Source organism: Medicago truncatula, chromosome 7, assembly GCF_003473485.1.
Source record: "Medicago truncatula cultivar Jemalong A17 chromosome 7, MtrunA17r5.0-ANR, whole genome shotgun sequence".
Lineage (NCBI taxonomy): Eukaryota > Viridiplantae > Streptophyta > Magnoliopsida > Fabales > Fabaceae > Medicago > Medicago truncatula.
This window is the reverse complement of record NC_053048.1, coordinates 45,023,296-45,039,603: the sequence shown is the minus strand read 5'-3', so window position 1 is coordinate 45,039,603 and position 16,308 is coordinate 45,023,296. Positions and strand designations below refer to the sequence as shown.

Sequence of the window (16,308 nt, the reverse complement as noted above, 5' to 3'; positions counted from 1 at the left end):
CCGTTACATGTTTGATGAAATTCTGCTGAAAAGTTTGAGTCTTTGAACTACAAGATTTGTAGGTATATGCTCATAACTTTTTAAGGGGATATGGTTGTTGTAGGGTTTAAGCCTACTGGTGCTACCTTGGTTTCGGTGTTGTCGGCTTGTGCCCGGTCGGGTTGTCTTGAGCTTGGGGAAATGGTTCATGAGTTTATGAGTGAAAGAGGTTGAAGTGGGTGTGGTTCTTGTGACGCCATTGGTTTATATGTACGCAAAGAATGGGTCAATTTTGATGGTGAGGAAGTTGGCTTAGAGGAATGTTGCTACTTGGAATGCTATGATATTTGGTTTGGCTTCTCATCATGGACATGTTGAAGATGCTCTTAATTTATTTGAGAGTATGAAGAAGGAGGGGATTGTTGTTCCTAATGGTGTCACATTCGTTGGGATTCTATCTGCTAGTTGTCATGCAGATTTGATTGATGTCGGTCGCGAGGTTTTTTGTTCGATGAAGGTTGTGTATGGTATCGAACCGAAGATTGAGCATTATGGCTGCATGGTCGACCATCTTGGGAGAGGCAGAGGAACTTATAAAAGGGATGCCATGGAAACCAGGCGTGGTTGTTATTTTGGGATCTTTGCTGGCATCTAGCAAGAATAATGGCAACACTGAGTTGGCTGAAAGAGTAGCGAAAGAAATTCTTGCTCTGGAACCACATAATCATGGAGCTCATGTTGCTTTGTCAAATATGTACGCATAGGCTAGACAATGGCCCAAAGTTTTGAGACTGAGAAAGATGATGAAAGAAGAGAAACTCAAGAAAGCTCCAGGATGGAACCTTGTTGCCACTTAATTGAGTTTCTAACATGGCTTGCATATGACACATACTTGGCATTTTTGGAAAAGAGTTGATTATTTCATTGTTAGCAAAAGGTGAGGAAGTAAGTCATTGTTTCAACCGCTCCTGCTGTTCCCAAAATAGTTCCACTGGCTTATCGACAAAATGGTTCCACTGTGGCTGTGCTGCTTTATCATGAAGTTTCACACTCTTAACACTTCAAGGAGTGACCGGTTTTTGCTTCATTGTTGCAAGCATATAAGTATGTTGAAGCCCCTTTTGTCTGTCAGTTGAGAAACTTGAGGTTGCCAGTGCTAATCAATGCTCAATTTTGACTGCAATTCATGTACCAAAAGGAGAGTTCTTAAAAGCTTTTTCTCATATCATTTTGTGTTTCTGCTGCATATATGCAGGTATAGCCATTTTGACAAAAAAATACTGCTACTCAAATTAATACAAATACATTGAACTGCTGAGATGGATTATCATTTATTATTTTTAAAAAATAAAATTAAAATTATGGTTTCACTATCATCTTCTTTCAAACCAAGAAAACACAAATCATTTGCAGTGTCAAATAGCGGCTATACTAACGCTATAACACTACGGTGTAGTGGAATTGGAACAAGTCGGTATTGTTCTACCATTTAGTACGAAGTGTTATCAGATAGAGGCACTATAACATTGTAGCATAGTGAAATTTAAGCAACCCACTATTTTCTGCAATATACAATTGACAAAACTGCACCCTTTAACTCTTACAACACAATCTTCTTGTGTCCAATACCAACTCAAACCACCACATTGTTGCCCTATAATTTATTCATTATTTTTTGTTTACTATTTGGATGCTTGTAATCCCTCCGTCCCACAATAACTAAGCCATTTGCAAAAAAAAAAAAAAAGTTTCCCAAAATAACTGAGTCATTTTACTTTTCAATAAAATATTAATTATTTCTTTCTCTTTATAACTCTAATTAATACTACTTTCACAACTTCCAATTCAATATATTCTATTTTGCATTTATGATAGTGGAAAATGCACCAATACTTACCAAGAACACTTAAAACCATTTTTCTCTCTCTTTCATTTATATATTAGTCTTAACATGTGTGAAAAGAAAAAATGGCTCAGCTAACTCGGGACTGAGGGAGTATATCTAATTGAATTTTAATTTCAAGGATTTTGACAAGATATCTGTTGGCATGCGACTACGTAAGATAGATGATCACACAAAGCAAAGCAAAAGATAATTCAACCTTCATGATGTACAATCTAAAATGTTTGTCACTTTAATTTCTTTTTGGTAGATTAATAAATATATATGACATGAATCCATCAAAAATATAATTACAAATGTTGTTTGACTTGAGAAGTTATGAGCTGTTATTGTTTTATATGAAAATACAGTGTTATCTAACATGTAATTGGGTTGCAAACTTCATGGGAGAAAGCAATTAGGACATACATGAACAGATAAAGAGATATATATGTTGATAAAGATAAAAGTTCTACAAATATAGATAGAATATAATTAAAATGCTAATTAATATAGCTGTTTTATTAGAATGTAGGATTCCAGTTACATTATTTTAGACATCTGTTTAGACAAACAGGGTCACCACATTATAGTCTAGATAGTGTCTTTCATCATGTTAAACTCAATACTTGATCTTCCTAGAACTTGGAAAAGCTTGACCTGTAGAAGGTGGCACAGTACTTTCTGGACCAGCATGAACTGGAACTGGTTCACCAGTAGGTATAACATGGTTTGTTGTTGGAAAAGCTTGTTTTGTAGAAGGTGGCGCAGTTCTTTCTGGAATAGCATGAACTGGAACTGGTTCACCAGTAGGTATAACATGGTTTGTTGTTGGAAAAGCTTGTTTTGTAGAAGGTGGCGCAGTTCTTTCTGGAATAGCATGAACTGGAACTGATTCACCAGTAGGTATAACATGGTTTGTTGTTGGAAAAGCTTGTTTTGTAGAAGGTGGCGCAGTTCTTTCTGGAATAGCATGAACTGGAACTGGTTCACCAGTAAGCATAACATGGTTTGTTGTTGGAAAAGCTTGTGTTGTAGAAGGTGGCGCAGTTCTTTCTGGAATAGCATGAACTGGAACTGGTTCACCAGTAGGCATAACATGGTTTGTTGTTGGAAGAGCTTGACGAGTAGAAGGTGGCACAGTACTTTCTGGCATAACATGTTCTGGAGTTGGTGGAAGTGGCTCATTGGCAGGAAATGGATTAACCGGAACTACTGGACCGTTTTCACCAGTGAGTATAACATGTTCTTGTGTCGGTGGATGTGGCACACTGGTAGGAACATGGCTTTTTGGTGCAAGTGGCACACTTAAGGGGTAAAAATGAACTGGAACTGGTTCACCAGTGGGCAGAACATGGCCTAGTTTTGGTGGAAGTGGCACACTTAGGGGGTAAAAATGAACCGGAACTGGTTCACCGGTTGGAAAAACATCCGCAGCAGCTGCTGATTCTATGGCTGAAACAGCACTCAGAAAGATGACTATAGATGAAAGGAAAACTGAAGCCATTTGGTTGTAGAATATTTAGGATTAGGATATATCAGAAGCAAGGAATGCAATGTGAAATTGTGCTTGCTAGCTAGTAGTGGTTGTAAGATAGTGTTCTCTACACTAGTATTTATAGGAGAGTACTTTAGCTTAATTCATGATCACAAGTCTATTAAGCTTAAGAATGTTATTAGTATACGTTTCCTGTCATTAATTTTACATGTGCATTTATCTTCTAAATACTAAAATTATAGCACTTTTATTGCAGTGGTTAATCTTAAAAGAATGTACGTTTAGCTTGAAATAGTAGTATAAGAAGTAAGAAATTGAACTTAGGCTTTATAAAAGTTAAGATTGTTCTGGAAACAACAAAATTGATGTGCAAAGCTGCTATCAATTTTGGGGTTATTTTTATGTCGGACTTGAATATTGAGTTAGAAAATAATAATAATAATAATATACAGCGTGACAATTTATATAACTAATTTTTTTTGTGATGAAACTAAATCTCTTTCTCTATAGGGGTTTGATTTTTGTGTTTAAAATAAGATTTGAGGTGAATATAACATTAATTCATGATATTTGGAGATATATTTGTGTAGAATTTTTTTTGATAATATGATGAAGATTCAAAGGAAGATGATGAACATCTTCATCATATTTCTGGATTTGTTTCATTTTTAATAAAAAGATATTTTAAAAAATAAAATTATGTATTTTTTAATAAAAAAAAAAAAGAGAAAAAGGATGTATATGTGCTTTTATAAGAGATAAAAGACCTAAGCGAAAAAAAATAAAGATAAAGGACCCAAGTGTAACAAATAAATAAGATAAAAGATCTCTAATGTAATCATGTCTATAATTAAATAAAAATTAAAAGTATTAAAAGTTACCTTATGATTATAATTGATTCTTTTTTTAGAAAAAAAAATTGACTCATTTATGACATTTAATGTTGTCAATGTATATTACGTTTTGATTGGTTGATATCATGAGAGGGTAAAATACCCTCTAAATAAGAGAGGGTAATCTAAAAAAAACCATAGTCTAATGATATCAAAATGAAAAATTTAACATTAAATGCAATTGAAATTGGCCAACTCAAATAAATGTTTGATCAAAGTGAAGAAAAGTGAATAAGTGGCTAATAAACTTCAATAAAAGACGAATCAACGGGAGAATCTGAATTCGATTTTTTTATGAAGATATTTTTGATTTGACTTGACTTATCCCATGGCCGAACTGTGAATTAATAGGGTCTTCTTCTCCTAGAAACCGGAGGTCAGAGGATTAACCCAAAAATAAAATGAACAAAAGTGGCTTTGCAATATTGAATAGATACCGAGATATTCACAATGGAAGTTAAGATCTCTCCATTCATTATTTCTATTACTAAAGTTTTTAAATGTTGTGAAGTGTGTAAAAGAATTGGACTTGACTTACCTCCATGTATCCCTATTATGGCAAAAGCACAAATTGTACCTATTTAGAAGTGGCTCACATAAGCATTCTCTCTATGCGGATCCCTCATGTTTTGAAATTAAAAAAAAAAATTAACAATATAACGATATAAAATTATCAATAAAAATTATAAAGTTGTTAGTGTATGACATTTAAGAAGTTTGTATGAGATTTTCTAAAAAAAAAAAAAAAAAAAGAAGTTTGTATGAGGTGTTGAGTTAGAGGAACTAAGTCCGCATTGAACCTACTTAAACAACAAAAAATAAAATTCTCGATAGTTGAAGCACTTAGGTAAAGCGATTTCTTTTTCTTTTTTTTTTGGTACAAAGGTAAAGCGATTCTATTGTTAAAATAAAACGATTTCAAAATTGATTAAACTTACATGATAATTTTTCAGATCAATTGTTACATAATAATTTTTCAGACCTTTAGAGGCAATGGTCCCTCACCTCCCCTAAGGTTTTCTTAAACAACACATGGACCCCTCTAGTTTAAAAATGAACACTAACCTCCCTTATTTATTTATATAATTGACACACACCTCCCTTATAAGTTAACACTGTTAATCTTCTATTAACGGAAGTTTCAGCAAGTCAAAGCGTTCCTTCTACAATAAGCATACATGACTCCCTTGGGATTCAAGACTGCAATTGACAGTAGCGATGTTTCCTCCATAAAATTAGTCTGGTTGGTTTTGATGTTTGGAGAGGCTACATGTGTTTGAAGATTATTTATCTTTTTAAGTCAATATGAATGGATAACGTATATATTCTAATTATTAGGGATGAGGGAATTGACACTGCTTTATTCTTTAAAAAGAAAAGAAAAAATCATTATTTGATCAACTGGTACAAGATGCACACAAATTTTTTCATAGGCGCAAATCAAAAGCAATCTGATATCTGAAAAAGAATCCATGATACTATAATTTCAGCAACATCGCTTCACACCATATCAAGATACATTGGCCATGAAGTATATTACAGGGAATGTTAAAGTGAATATTAAAGCACAGTGAAGCAGAGTTGTTTTGTCATGGTGTAAGGGGATTAGAATTGTATATACAAATTGATGTTAAACGGTGTTAATAGAGGGGAGGTGATTGTTTTTATTAAAATAGAGGGGGTTTATGTGTTGTTTAAGAAAACCTGAGGGGAGGTTAGTGTAATTTTCTAATAAAAAAATTATAAACTATACTACAACTAAAGTATATTAAAATGTTTTATCAAGTATTATTACTTATTAGGTCATGGTCCCCCCAAATAATTTAATTAAAATGTTTATTTTTTTTCTGTCAAAAAATTGTATAATTGTATACCATGTTACTAGATTTATTGTCAATAAATATCATTAATTTTATACTTTATATTATTTTAAATTGTCTCTTATTTCGTAAAATATATCAATATGATCATTTCTACGATACATTTTAAATAAAATTAACCACAATGGTAATCTCTATTTATTTTAATAAATGGAGAGAATCTCAACTCGAACAATTTATCCTTTGTTGAAACTCTTTAACCACTTGAGCTCATTTATTTGGTTAGTTGATTGTCGTTCTTGTGTGTCCATAGAAATATACTTTTCATTTTCAAATTCTCTTTTTGAAATAGATCTCAAAGTTACACACTAAATATATGGTTAAATATGTTTTTAGTTTTTATAAAATTATGAGCTTTTAAGTCTAGTCATTTTTAAATTTAAGTGTAAGTTTAATCTTCCATAATATTGCACTTTATTTTTGAAAACTTTTTCTTAAACAAATTATTTTTAGTCCTCAAAACTTTATAAGGACTAAAATTGAACAAAATTTTTTCAGGGACTAAATTAAACTTGAAAATGTATGATTTTGTAGGGACTAAATTGGAATTGGGATTTGATTGCAGCCATTTTTAATGAACAAGATAGGAAGGCTATATCCAAACTGGTGCTGTTGCATCGAGATAGAGAGGACAAGCGCATATGGAAATTTAATAGTCAGGGAGTTTATACGGTAAAGTCCGCATATAGATATGCCATGGAAACACTTGTTGATAGTGAAGAATATCGAGTACCGGGAGAATGGACTCGAATGTGGAGTTTGAAGATACCACAAAGAGTAAAAGTCTTTCTCTGGAGAGCGTTGAGAGGTGTTCTTCCTACGCGTATGCGACTGCAAGACAAAGGTGTGCCATGTACAGATTGTTGTCCTTTTTGTGAAACAAATTATGAGAATGACTGGCATGTTTTTCTTGGATGCGATGAGGCGAAGACAGTTTGGCGAACAGCTGGCTTATGGGACGTCATTTCTGCAACTGTTGCTGTTGCCGAGAGCTTTGCAGCTTGTATTTTCTCTTTACTGTGCAGGCTGATAGTTGAAGAATGCAAGGACTTGGCGATGATGTTATGGTGTATTTGGAGACGTCGTAATGACAAGGTATGGGATGGTCAGCTGCAGCCGAGTAACATAGCAGTCCAGCTAGCGCGCGAGTTGTTATTTCAATGGCAAGCTGCTAGAAATTCTGCTACTACACAAGTTCAGCAATCACCGCAAGATACAATTGCGTGGCAGCCACCAGCCGCGGGATTTCTGAAATGTAACGTAGATGCAGCCATTTTCAGTGAACAGAACCGGTTTGGGACAGGTATGTGTGTTCGAGATCAGCGAGGCAGGTTCATAAAAGCTGCTACAAATTGGTATGAAGGTTGTCCTCCTCCTCAAGAAGCGGAAGCAGTTGGATTACGCGATGCCATTTTGTGGCTTGGACAGTTAGAATTATCAAATGTGCAATTAGAACTAGATTGTAAACTAGTGGTGGATAGCATATATGATAAGAATAACAACCAGGCAGAATTTGGTAGTATCATTGATGACTGCAGGTCACTATTACAACAATTTACAAACTTTAAGATAAGTTTTGTTAGGAGACAAGCGAATGTTGTCGCTCATAGTTTCGCTAGGGTGTCAATATTTCAAGCTCGTCACCAAGTCTTTGATTTGATTCCATCTTGTATTCCAAATTGTGTGATGAATGAAATGATATGAGTTTTTGTTGGTCAAAAAAAAAAAAAACATATTTAACTCTAGAACACATGCATCACTTGTTAGACATATATAAGATTATTGTTTGAACCAAAAAAAAATTATTGTTTGTGTTCTATATAAAATTTATTAAAAACTAGGTAAAATATCTTTTTTGTCCTATAAGTGTGCCAAAAATACCAGATAAATCCTTTAAGTCTTAAGTTTTAAACATAAAAACCTCAAATAGGTATGCAGATCTATTTAAGTAAATATGAATAATATTATATATTATTATATTATATTTTGCCCTTTGAATTAAAATATAAATTTGTTAACTTTTTTATTAATTTAAACTTATTAGTATACATTAATATTTCACATATATAAATGTATTATCATAAAGTAGAATTGAAATATGATACAATATGTAGTCAAATTCTCTAAAAGCTCATGTTGATTATCAAAAGATAGTTTAATCTAATTGATATAAAACAACATAATAAAAGAAGTGAGGATGAAAGGGAAGGTGTTCCAAGAGGTTGTTTTTGAGCTAGATCTTGTTGTCTTTCCAACTGACATATTTCTAATGGCAAGACAACATCTAACTCATAACAACCTCTTGGTATTTGGTTCTGTCACATAATTTTTCACAGTTCTTTGTTGAGTTTTTAATATGAGTGATGATAAAAGGGAAGTTGTTGATCACAACGATGTTGGAGCACCTTTTCTCTACCATCACTCATCTTGTAACTAGCATGCTCAAAACAACATCATGCAAGGTGTTCATATTTCTTTGTTTTGCTTTAATCGAAATGAACTAAACACGAATATCTATACTATATACAAAAAAAACAACCTCTTTCATCTTTTTTGGGCTGACTTTTTCCTTCAAAAAATGTCCTCAATTTTTAATACAAATAACTCATGTAACAATAGATAAGAATAAATTTAAATATTGAAATAAAAAACAAACACAAATGTCCAGTTTTCTCCTTTATCATTTAAAAAGTGTAACAAATTAGATGAGTGTATACTTACTTTTTCACTATCCTAATTATACCCTTAAACAACAACTTTTTCTATAACAATGATTGTTCTTGGTGTCATTCAAAAAAATAAGAATTTAGATTATAATTTTTGTTATATTGTCGGTTTCATTGAAATAGATAATCATGATTAGTTTGATTTGTTATAATTTGAAAGCAAAAAACATTTATATTTTTAATTTTAATCAAAATTAAAATTTCATAAAAAAAACATCATTCATAAATTTTAAACGTTACTGCAATAAAAAGAGTAGAAAGACGGACACGTGTGTGCCCGTCTTTTCGCTAGTTTATATAAGTTTTGTGAGACATGGACCACATAAACTGTCCGTGCAATGTGCACCATAGGAAAATTCTATACTTGATAGGTTCATATTATATAATCTGAATTGAGTTTTCACCTTATAAGTTTTAGAGCTATGTTATTTGTACATCTAAAATTGGACAACCAATGCAACAACCTTTAACTTTGTGAGGAGCACAGAAATCGAAATCAAGCAAAATATTATTAAAAATATCAAGTAAGTTATTGGTTGTACAATTTGGTTGTTCACGTATCATTCCTCTAAGTTTTAAGGTAATTTAATTTCAACGACATACAATAAACATAACAATCTCAAATACATCAAACAACTTAATTCAGCAACGTAAAATACATAATAAAACAAAAAATAAGAGATCACTGATCAACCAACCTAACTTATTTGTGTGGTTCCTCCATCAAAGCTTTGAGGTGTCTATCTTGGACCTCACATTATTTTAGGCTTCAAATTTATTATTTTAATTTAATAATTAATAATATAAATTTATTAATATTAGTTGTTTTAACTTTTAAGTCACACATTATGAAATGTTGGATAATATATAAAATTTACTCATTAATTTTGCTACTAATTGATTTAAGATGCTATGATGCAGATCTTGATCGATCATTCAAACACTTTTGACCGCATATGATAGTTAGTACAAAATGAGTGATTGAGATGTGACCACATGACAAAAAAGACATGACAAGATTTGTGTTTTTTTTTTTGTTTCCTTTTTGGTATATATAGTAGAATCACGAGATTTACTCAAAAAAAAAAAAAAAAAAAAAACCACGATACCCCCCCCCCCCCCCCCCCCCGTCTGACTATATTTACCTAAAATAATAATAAAGATACGCTTCTTATCTGACTACAAGTAAACTACTGTTATACATAGATCTCAATTCTCAATCTCAGCCGACACAAACTCAAACCGAAGCTTCTCAATTTCAGCGTATTCTCCGCCAATCCAATTTTTCAGATGTAAGTTTTACTTACTCTCAATTTATTCAATTCTGTTTCTCTGTTTTACTTCCAATTTAATTTAATCAAATAACATGTTTCCTTTGAATGATTATGTTGTTAATTCGAATTCTGGTGTACGTTGTTAATTCAAATTCAAACTATGGTGTATGTTGTTATTGGTTGCAGTAACAATGAAGATGAGTAAAAAATTCAAGAGTGAAGAGGAGTTGCCTGATTGTGTTATATCATATATCTTTTCAAAGTTATGTTTGAAGGATTTGGTGAAAACAAGTGTATTGTCCAAACGATGGCTTCATGAATGGAGATCAAGAATTGACCTCAATTTTGATCTCCATAACATGTTTGACTATAATACACTTCAAGAATTACCACAAAACCTGCCAGTTCCACTTTTAAAAACGTTTCAATCGGAATTCGCCACAAGAATGGATCGATTCATGCTGAAACATCGAGGTGACATGATCCGTTCACTTCGAGTGGATTTTCCATTAGGTAATCAACATAGTGATGTCATTGACAAAATGATTTTCAAAGGAATTGCTAAGGGTGTGGAACGTATTGAACTGCTCTTCTCATATCAAAATAATTCTGATTTTGAAATAGAGCCATACAAATTTGTCTTTGAACTCCTATCTCTCGATGATTCTTTGACGTATCTGCATCTACAGAAATGCCACTTGGTAGCACCTATAAATTTATCTGGTTTCAATAATTTGAGAACTCTTGTGTTGCATCTTGTTGTTGTAAAGCAGGATTTGCTTCAGGGTATGTTGTCCAGCTGCATTCATCTTGTAGACTTCACCCTTAATGATTGTGAGTTCAATTCTGACTTGAAAATAATTAGTCCGAAGTTGTTTAATTTAAACATCGTTAACTGCGGGGTTGAAATTGGGAGGGAGAAGAATATCGATATCTTTGCATCAAATCTGTCATCAATTGAATATTCTTGTAATGGTCGTGAAGTACACTCAATGAACATTAAGGCTGATATGTTATCCAAGTTTAGCTACAGAGGTAGAGAAATTTCTCAACATATTGGGTTTTCTGGATTAAAAAATGTGACAACAATTGTGTTCGATGGACTTCATGAATGTATATCGGACGACATCGTGCCTCATTTGTTTTCTGAATGTCTCCAACTTGAGGACGTCACCTTTAAGAATTGTTGGATGATATGTCGAATGAAAATTATCAGTCCGAAGCTGCGTCGTTTGAGCATAATTGATTGTTGCTATGATGGCATGTCTCCTTATAGGATGTCTATTGATGCATTAAATCTCTCATCCTTTGAATATAGTGGTTACACTAGGGTATTCTCTGTTAATGCTCCAAGGTTATCAAAGGTTTTTTGGAATGCAACTACCAGAGAAGAAACTCCATTTGCCATTCATCCATATGAAAGCTTGCTTTATATTGAGAACTTAACTATGATCATGAGCACTTCACAGGTGAGTAAGTTAAAACTCATGTTTGTTGCTTGATGTTTATTGTTGAAAAAACCCACAAATAACAATTACCTTTATTGTTAATGGTGTAAACAGGTAGAGAAATTAACGGAGGTATTGGTCGAATTTCAAAATCTTAAAAATTTAGAGTTATTTATTGAGGGAGCATATGATCATAATCTCGATTACTTTTGGATTTTAGATATTGCAATGGCTTCTCATCATCTCGAAAAACTTTCTGTGACGGTGAGTCATTTAACTCCATTTGTTTTAGGTTCTTCATTTTTTTTTTGGCAAATTGTTCACTTTATTTTCAATGTTATATTTTGTCTTTTTAATGAATTATAGTTTTGTAGATGGTTTATATATAAATCAATTTGATGAAATTAATTCTGATTTCAACTAGAAACTTTATTTTCCTTAATATAATTTAACTGAAAGTCTTAATCTATCAAGAAATTTTCAAATTAAAACATTTTTTATTTACTTTTAGAAATAAATAGGTAAAATTCCATATAGCATTTATATAATTTATAGTAGCAAACAAAATGATAATTTATAATCATCTTCATTCATTTTTCAATACGCTTAATATATGATTATTGTAAGTTTAATTTAATTTCTTAAATCAATTTTCAGAACTAAATGTTAAATTTATGTGTATTATAAAACGAGTAAATAGTCAATTTCCCCCCTGAAATTGTAAGTTTCATCAATTACCCCCCTGAAATTAACAAAACCTCAATTACCCCTCTGAAATTTCACAACGTTAGTCAATTTACCCCCTCCGTCTAATTTTTCTGTTAGTGAACATGACGTTTTGCAAATACCCCCCTGAAGTTTTGCACTTATGTGCAAAATGCCCCCCAAACATAAAAATTTATATTATTTTTTTCTTAAAAACAAACAATTAATAGTTAAATATCAAAACTAACTATTAATTTTGGAATATGGTAAAACTACATGCATATATACATCAAAATAGGCTCCAAAATGGGGAAAAATATATATTTTTTAAAGTGACAATAATGGGATGATTTGTGGATTAATATTGGGGGTTGAGTAGTTTAAATGGTTTGAGCAAATTGTTGAAGGAGTTGGAGGAGTTAAAAGACTAAGATGGTGAAGGAGAAAATATAAATTTAAATATGATTATTAATTTGTTTATAAACCTCTAAAAATAATAATTTGTCTATTAGAAATAACCATTATTGTCACTTTAAAAATACACATTTTTCCCTATTTTGATGTATATATGTATGTAGTTTTTCCAAACTCCAAAATTAATAGTTAGCTTTAATATTTAACTGTTTGTTTTTAAGAAAAAAATAATATAAATTTTTAAGTTTGGGGGGCATTTTGCACATAAGTGCAAAACTTCAGGGGGGGTATTTGCAAAACGTCATCTTCACTAACAGAAAAATTTGACGGAGGGGGTAAATTGACTGACGTTGTGAAATTTCGGGGGGTAATTGAAGTTTTGTTAATTTCAGGGAGGTAATTGATGAAACTTACAATTTCAGGGGGGAAATTGACTATTTACTCATTATAAAACTAGTGAACCTATAATTTGTCTTGTAAACGGCTCACAGAGGTCAGAGTTCGAACCCCAGATTCCTCACTTATTCTGTGTGAATTTCTGGCTAGTGCACTACTTGTCAAAAGAAAATTGGAACCTAATTTAACTCAATTGGTGAGTTATAGTTAATTAAATTACAATTCAAGGTTGTAACTGGTCAAAGTCCTTGAATCATGTAATTCATGAGCAATGATATTACAACCCAAGTCTTGTGTGGTCAGAAGACTTACGCTCTATTTATAAGATAAACAAAAAAAAAGTAGAAGAAGAAAGAATTGAACAATATATATGATTTTTAAAATAAAAAATGGCGTGTATTTTTTTAATTTTTTTTGCACACACACGCCTCATAACGAATTAGTTACTTTATAGCTTATACAAGTTAAGCTTCTTTCTTTTAAAAAAAAAAAAAAAGTTAAGCTGGTGGGTTAATTAAGTTTAAAACGCTTGATAAAATTAGTGGTTGAATTAACCAATAAATATAAAATAAAAAAATGTATAATTTTAAATTATTTAGAATTTCGTCAATTTAAAAAATGAGTGAAATTTTATGTGATAATCTAAAATACTTCTTAAACTATGACATAACCTCGTGAGAAAAGAATTGTTATCAGATAACTTTTTTTTTCTTTCTTTCAGTTATTTATGTAAGCATTATACACGGTAAGCTGACTTTATCCTAGACAAACATAACCGTAATATAATAAACTAGTTCTTATTTTAACTAAAATAATGATTTAAGTCTTGCATTAGTGTTATATGAATGATATAATTTTAAGATTTTCATGTGTGTATTATCATTATGATAGTTATTTTTCACTTTTTCAGATTGAAAATTCACATATGATTGGACTTCAGAGGAAAAGAAGAGAATATGCAGGATTTTTTCATAATGATTTGAAATACGTAGAATTGCATGGCTGTGTGTGCACAATAAACGTAATCGAGTTGGCTAGTCACTTGTTGAGGAACGCATATTCGCTTAAGAAAATTACTTTTAGTTCTCTTGACAAATTTTATATGGGTGCTGGAAGATGGACTAAGGGGTCCAATGTTTGTTGTTGGGGGTTTAAACGTAATTTCATTCATGAGATGCTTAAAGACGATGTAAATGAACATTGTCAGCTAACAATTGTGTAGGTTAATTTATTTATAATGATTTTTGCATTATTATTAATTAATAACATTGTATAATTTACTTTGGTTAGGAAGGAATCATTGTAGTGGTAAACAAAGTGTTTGATTTGTTTTGTGATGGACAAAATTGATTTTTGACCGAATCGGTTTATGTTTAGATACTGTGATGCGTAAGTGGTTGTTATCAATCAAAATACTATTTAATGTAGAATTGATTCTATCTAACCTCAAAAGTTAGAAATTGTAGCTTCAAAGATAACTGAAAATCTCTATTCGCCACTTCGGAGTCAACCCAAAATCTCTATTCACCATCACCACTTCGGAGTCAACCCAAAATCTGCATTCTTTGTCGTAAATTCTCTTCCATCGTTTCATCACCTAGTCTGAAACGGTTTTGTTTCCAGAACTGTAGGTTACACCCTACTCTTTACAACATAAATCTCTATTCGCCTATATTAGGAAGATTTTACGATACTAGATTTGAAGATCATCAACCTCACTTTCTTGAATCTTGTTTTCTTTGCAAAAAGGATTTGGGAAACCAAATAGACATCTTCATGTACAAAGTCAATGATCAATTTCCTTAATCCATCTTATTATTCCCTTAAGTAGTAGACTTGATAAGAAAAATTCTTTGATTTGCTTTTGATTAGATATATTTTTGTTATTGCAGAGGGGAGACACCTTTTTTGTAGTGAAGAGTATAGGTAAGAAAAAAATTAAAATTGATGAAGCAAAGAGAAATTTTTTGTTTTACCAATATTAAGTGTTGTTTTACCAATATTATCCTTAGTTATTTATTACGGAGAGAGAAATATATGAAATGAGATGTTAAATGAATAAGGTCATTATAATAAAAGTATAACTTATTGCATCAAAAATAGTAACAAATTAATGATTGTCTTGGTTTGTGTAAAATATTAAAAAGTGACAATTAAAAAGAAACGGAGGTAGTATCACTTTTCTTATCCTCTATCTTCTCTCCATCACCATCCTCTTTCTATGAATACACTACAAGCACTATACAAAAGCATCCTCAAGTTTTGGCCTCCCTTATAAATACAATGAATACCCTTATAAAAGCATAGATATACTTCTCCCAACATTATTTATACTAACAGTTAGATAGGCACTTCGTCTCTCGTTATTTATATTAACGTTCAGGTGTCTCGTTATTTATATTAACGTTCAGATGGACTCTTTATATTTGTTTTTTCACTCTTTTTATTGTGTTAATGCATATAAATTATGAATAATATTTTTATAAAAATTTGATTTTAATTCAAATTATATGTATAAATATTTTGCACTTTCATAATGTAACAAACTATACTTATATTTTTCAATCACATCAGCAATATAGCAAATATAATACAAACTCTTATCTTATTAAATGACACAAACAATATAACATTCTTGCAAACAAATTTCGTTAAAGGTATGATTGGAAATGAAAAAATAAGCAAAAAAATCAATGTATTCTCCCGTAGATTCTCTTATACGTCAAAAAAAAAAAAAAAAACTCTTTCTAGTCTCACCCCGTATAATTCTAGTTACATCCAAAATTACTTAAAATTTTACAAAAATACCAAAATTGTCCTAATTTCTAAAAACCCCTTTTTTGTGATCATTTTGAACCCTCACCTCTTTCATCCGCAAATCACCATAGGTGTGCAACCAAGATCAAAGATTGAATCAACATCATTTTCATTGATCTGTGCTCTATTCATAAATGTTAGTGAGAGGTTAGTGTAAATTCAGGTTATGTATGTATATGAGTTCACGGAAGTACAACTTATATAGAGTGCAAGTGTGTGGTATATTCAAACACACACATAAACTTAGTTTACTTAGCTTATGTAACCGCAGTTTACATTGACTACGTAAACTGAATTTACATAGTTTAAAAAACTATTATCTATTTCATATATTTCTATCCAGATTTTACATAGTTTCGATCAACTCATGGCGTACGCTAGTTTGAGAGATGAACA

General features: G+C 31.5%; 2 protein-coding genes across 2 annotated transcripts; one reads left to right on the top strand and one right to left on the bottom strand.

Moving 5' to 3' along the window:
* Positions 1–2,483: 2,483 nt before the first annotated feature.
* LOC25499151 (proteoglycan 4) lies at positions 2,484–3,368 on the bottom strand. Its single transcript, XM_013594322.2, has one exon. The coding sequence runs from the start codon at positions 3,366–3,368 to the stop codon at positions 2,484–2,486; it is 885 nt and encodes a 294-aa protein (XP_013449776.2).
* A 6,632-nt stretch (positions 3,369–10,000) lies between these two features.
* LOC25499150 (F-box/FBD/LRR-repeat protein At3g51530) lies at positions 10,001–14,388 on the top strand. The gene is made up of 4 exons (XM_013594317.3): positions 10,001–10,150; positions 10,319–11,601; positions 11,695–11,844; positions 14,006–14,388. The coding sequence occupies exons 2-4, from the start codon at positions 10,324–10,326 to the stop codon at positions 14,315–14,317; spliced, it is 1,740 nt and encodes a 579-aa protein (XP_013449771.1). The 5' UTR covers positions 10,001–10,150; positions 10,319–10,323; the 3' UTR covers positions 14,318–14,388.
* Positions 14,389–16,308: the final 1,920 nt, after the last annotated feature.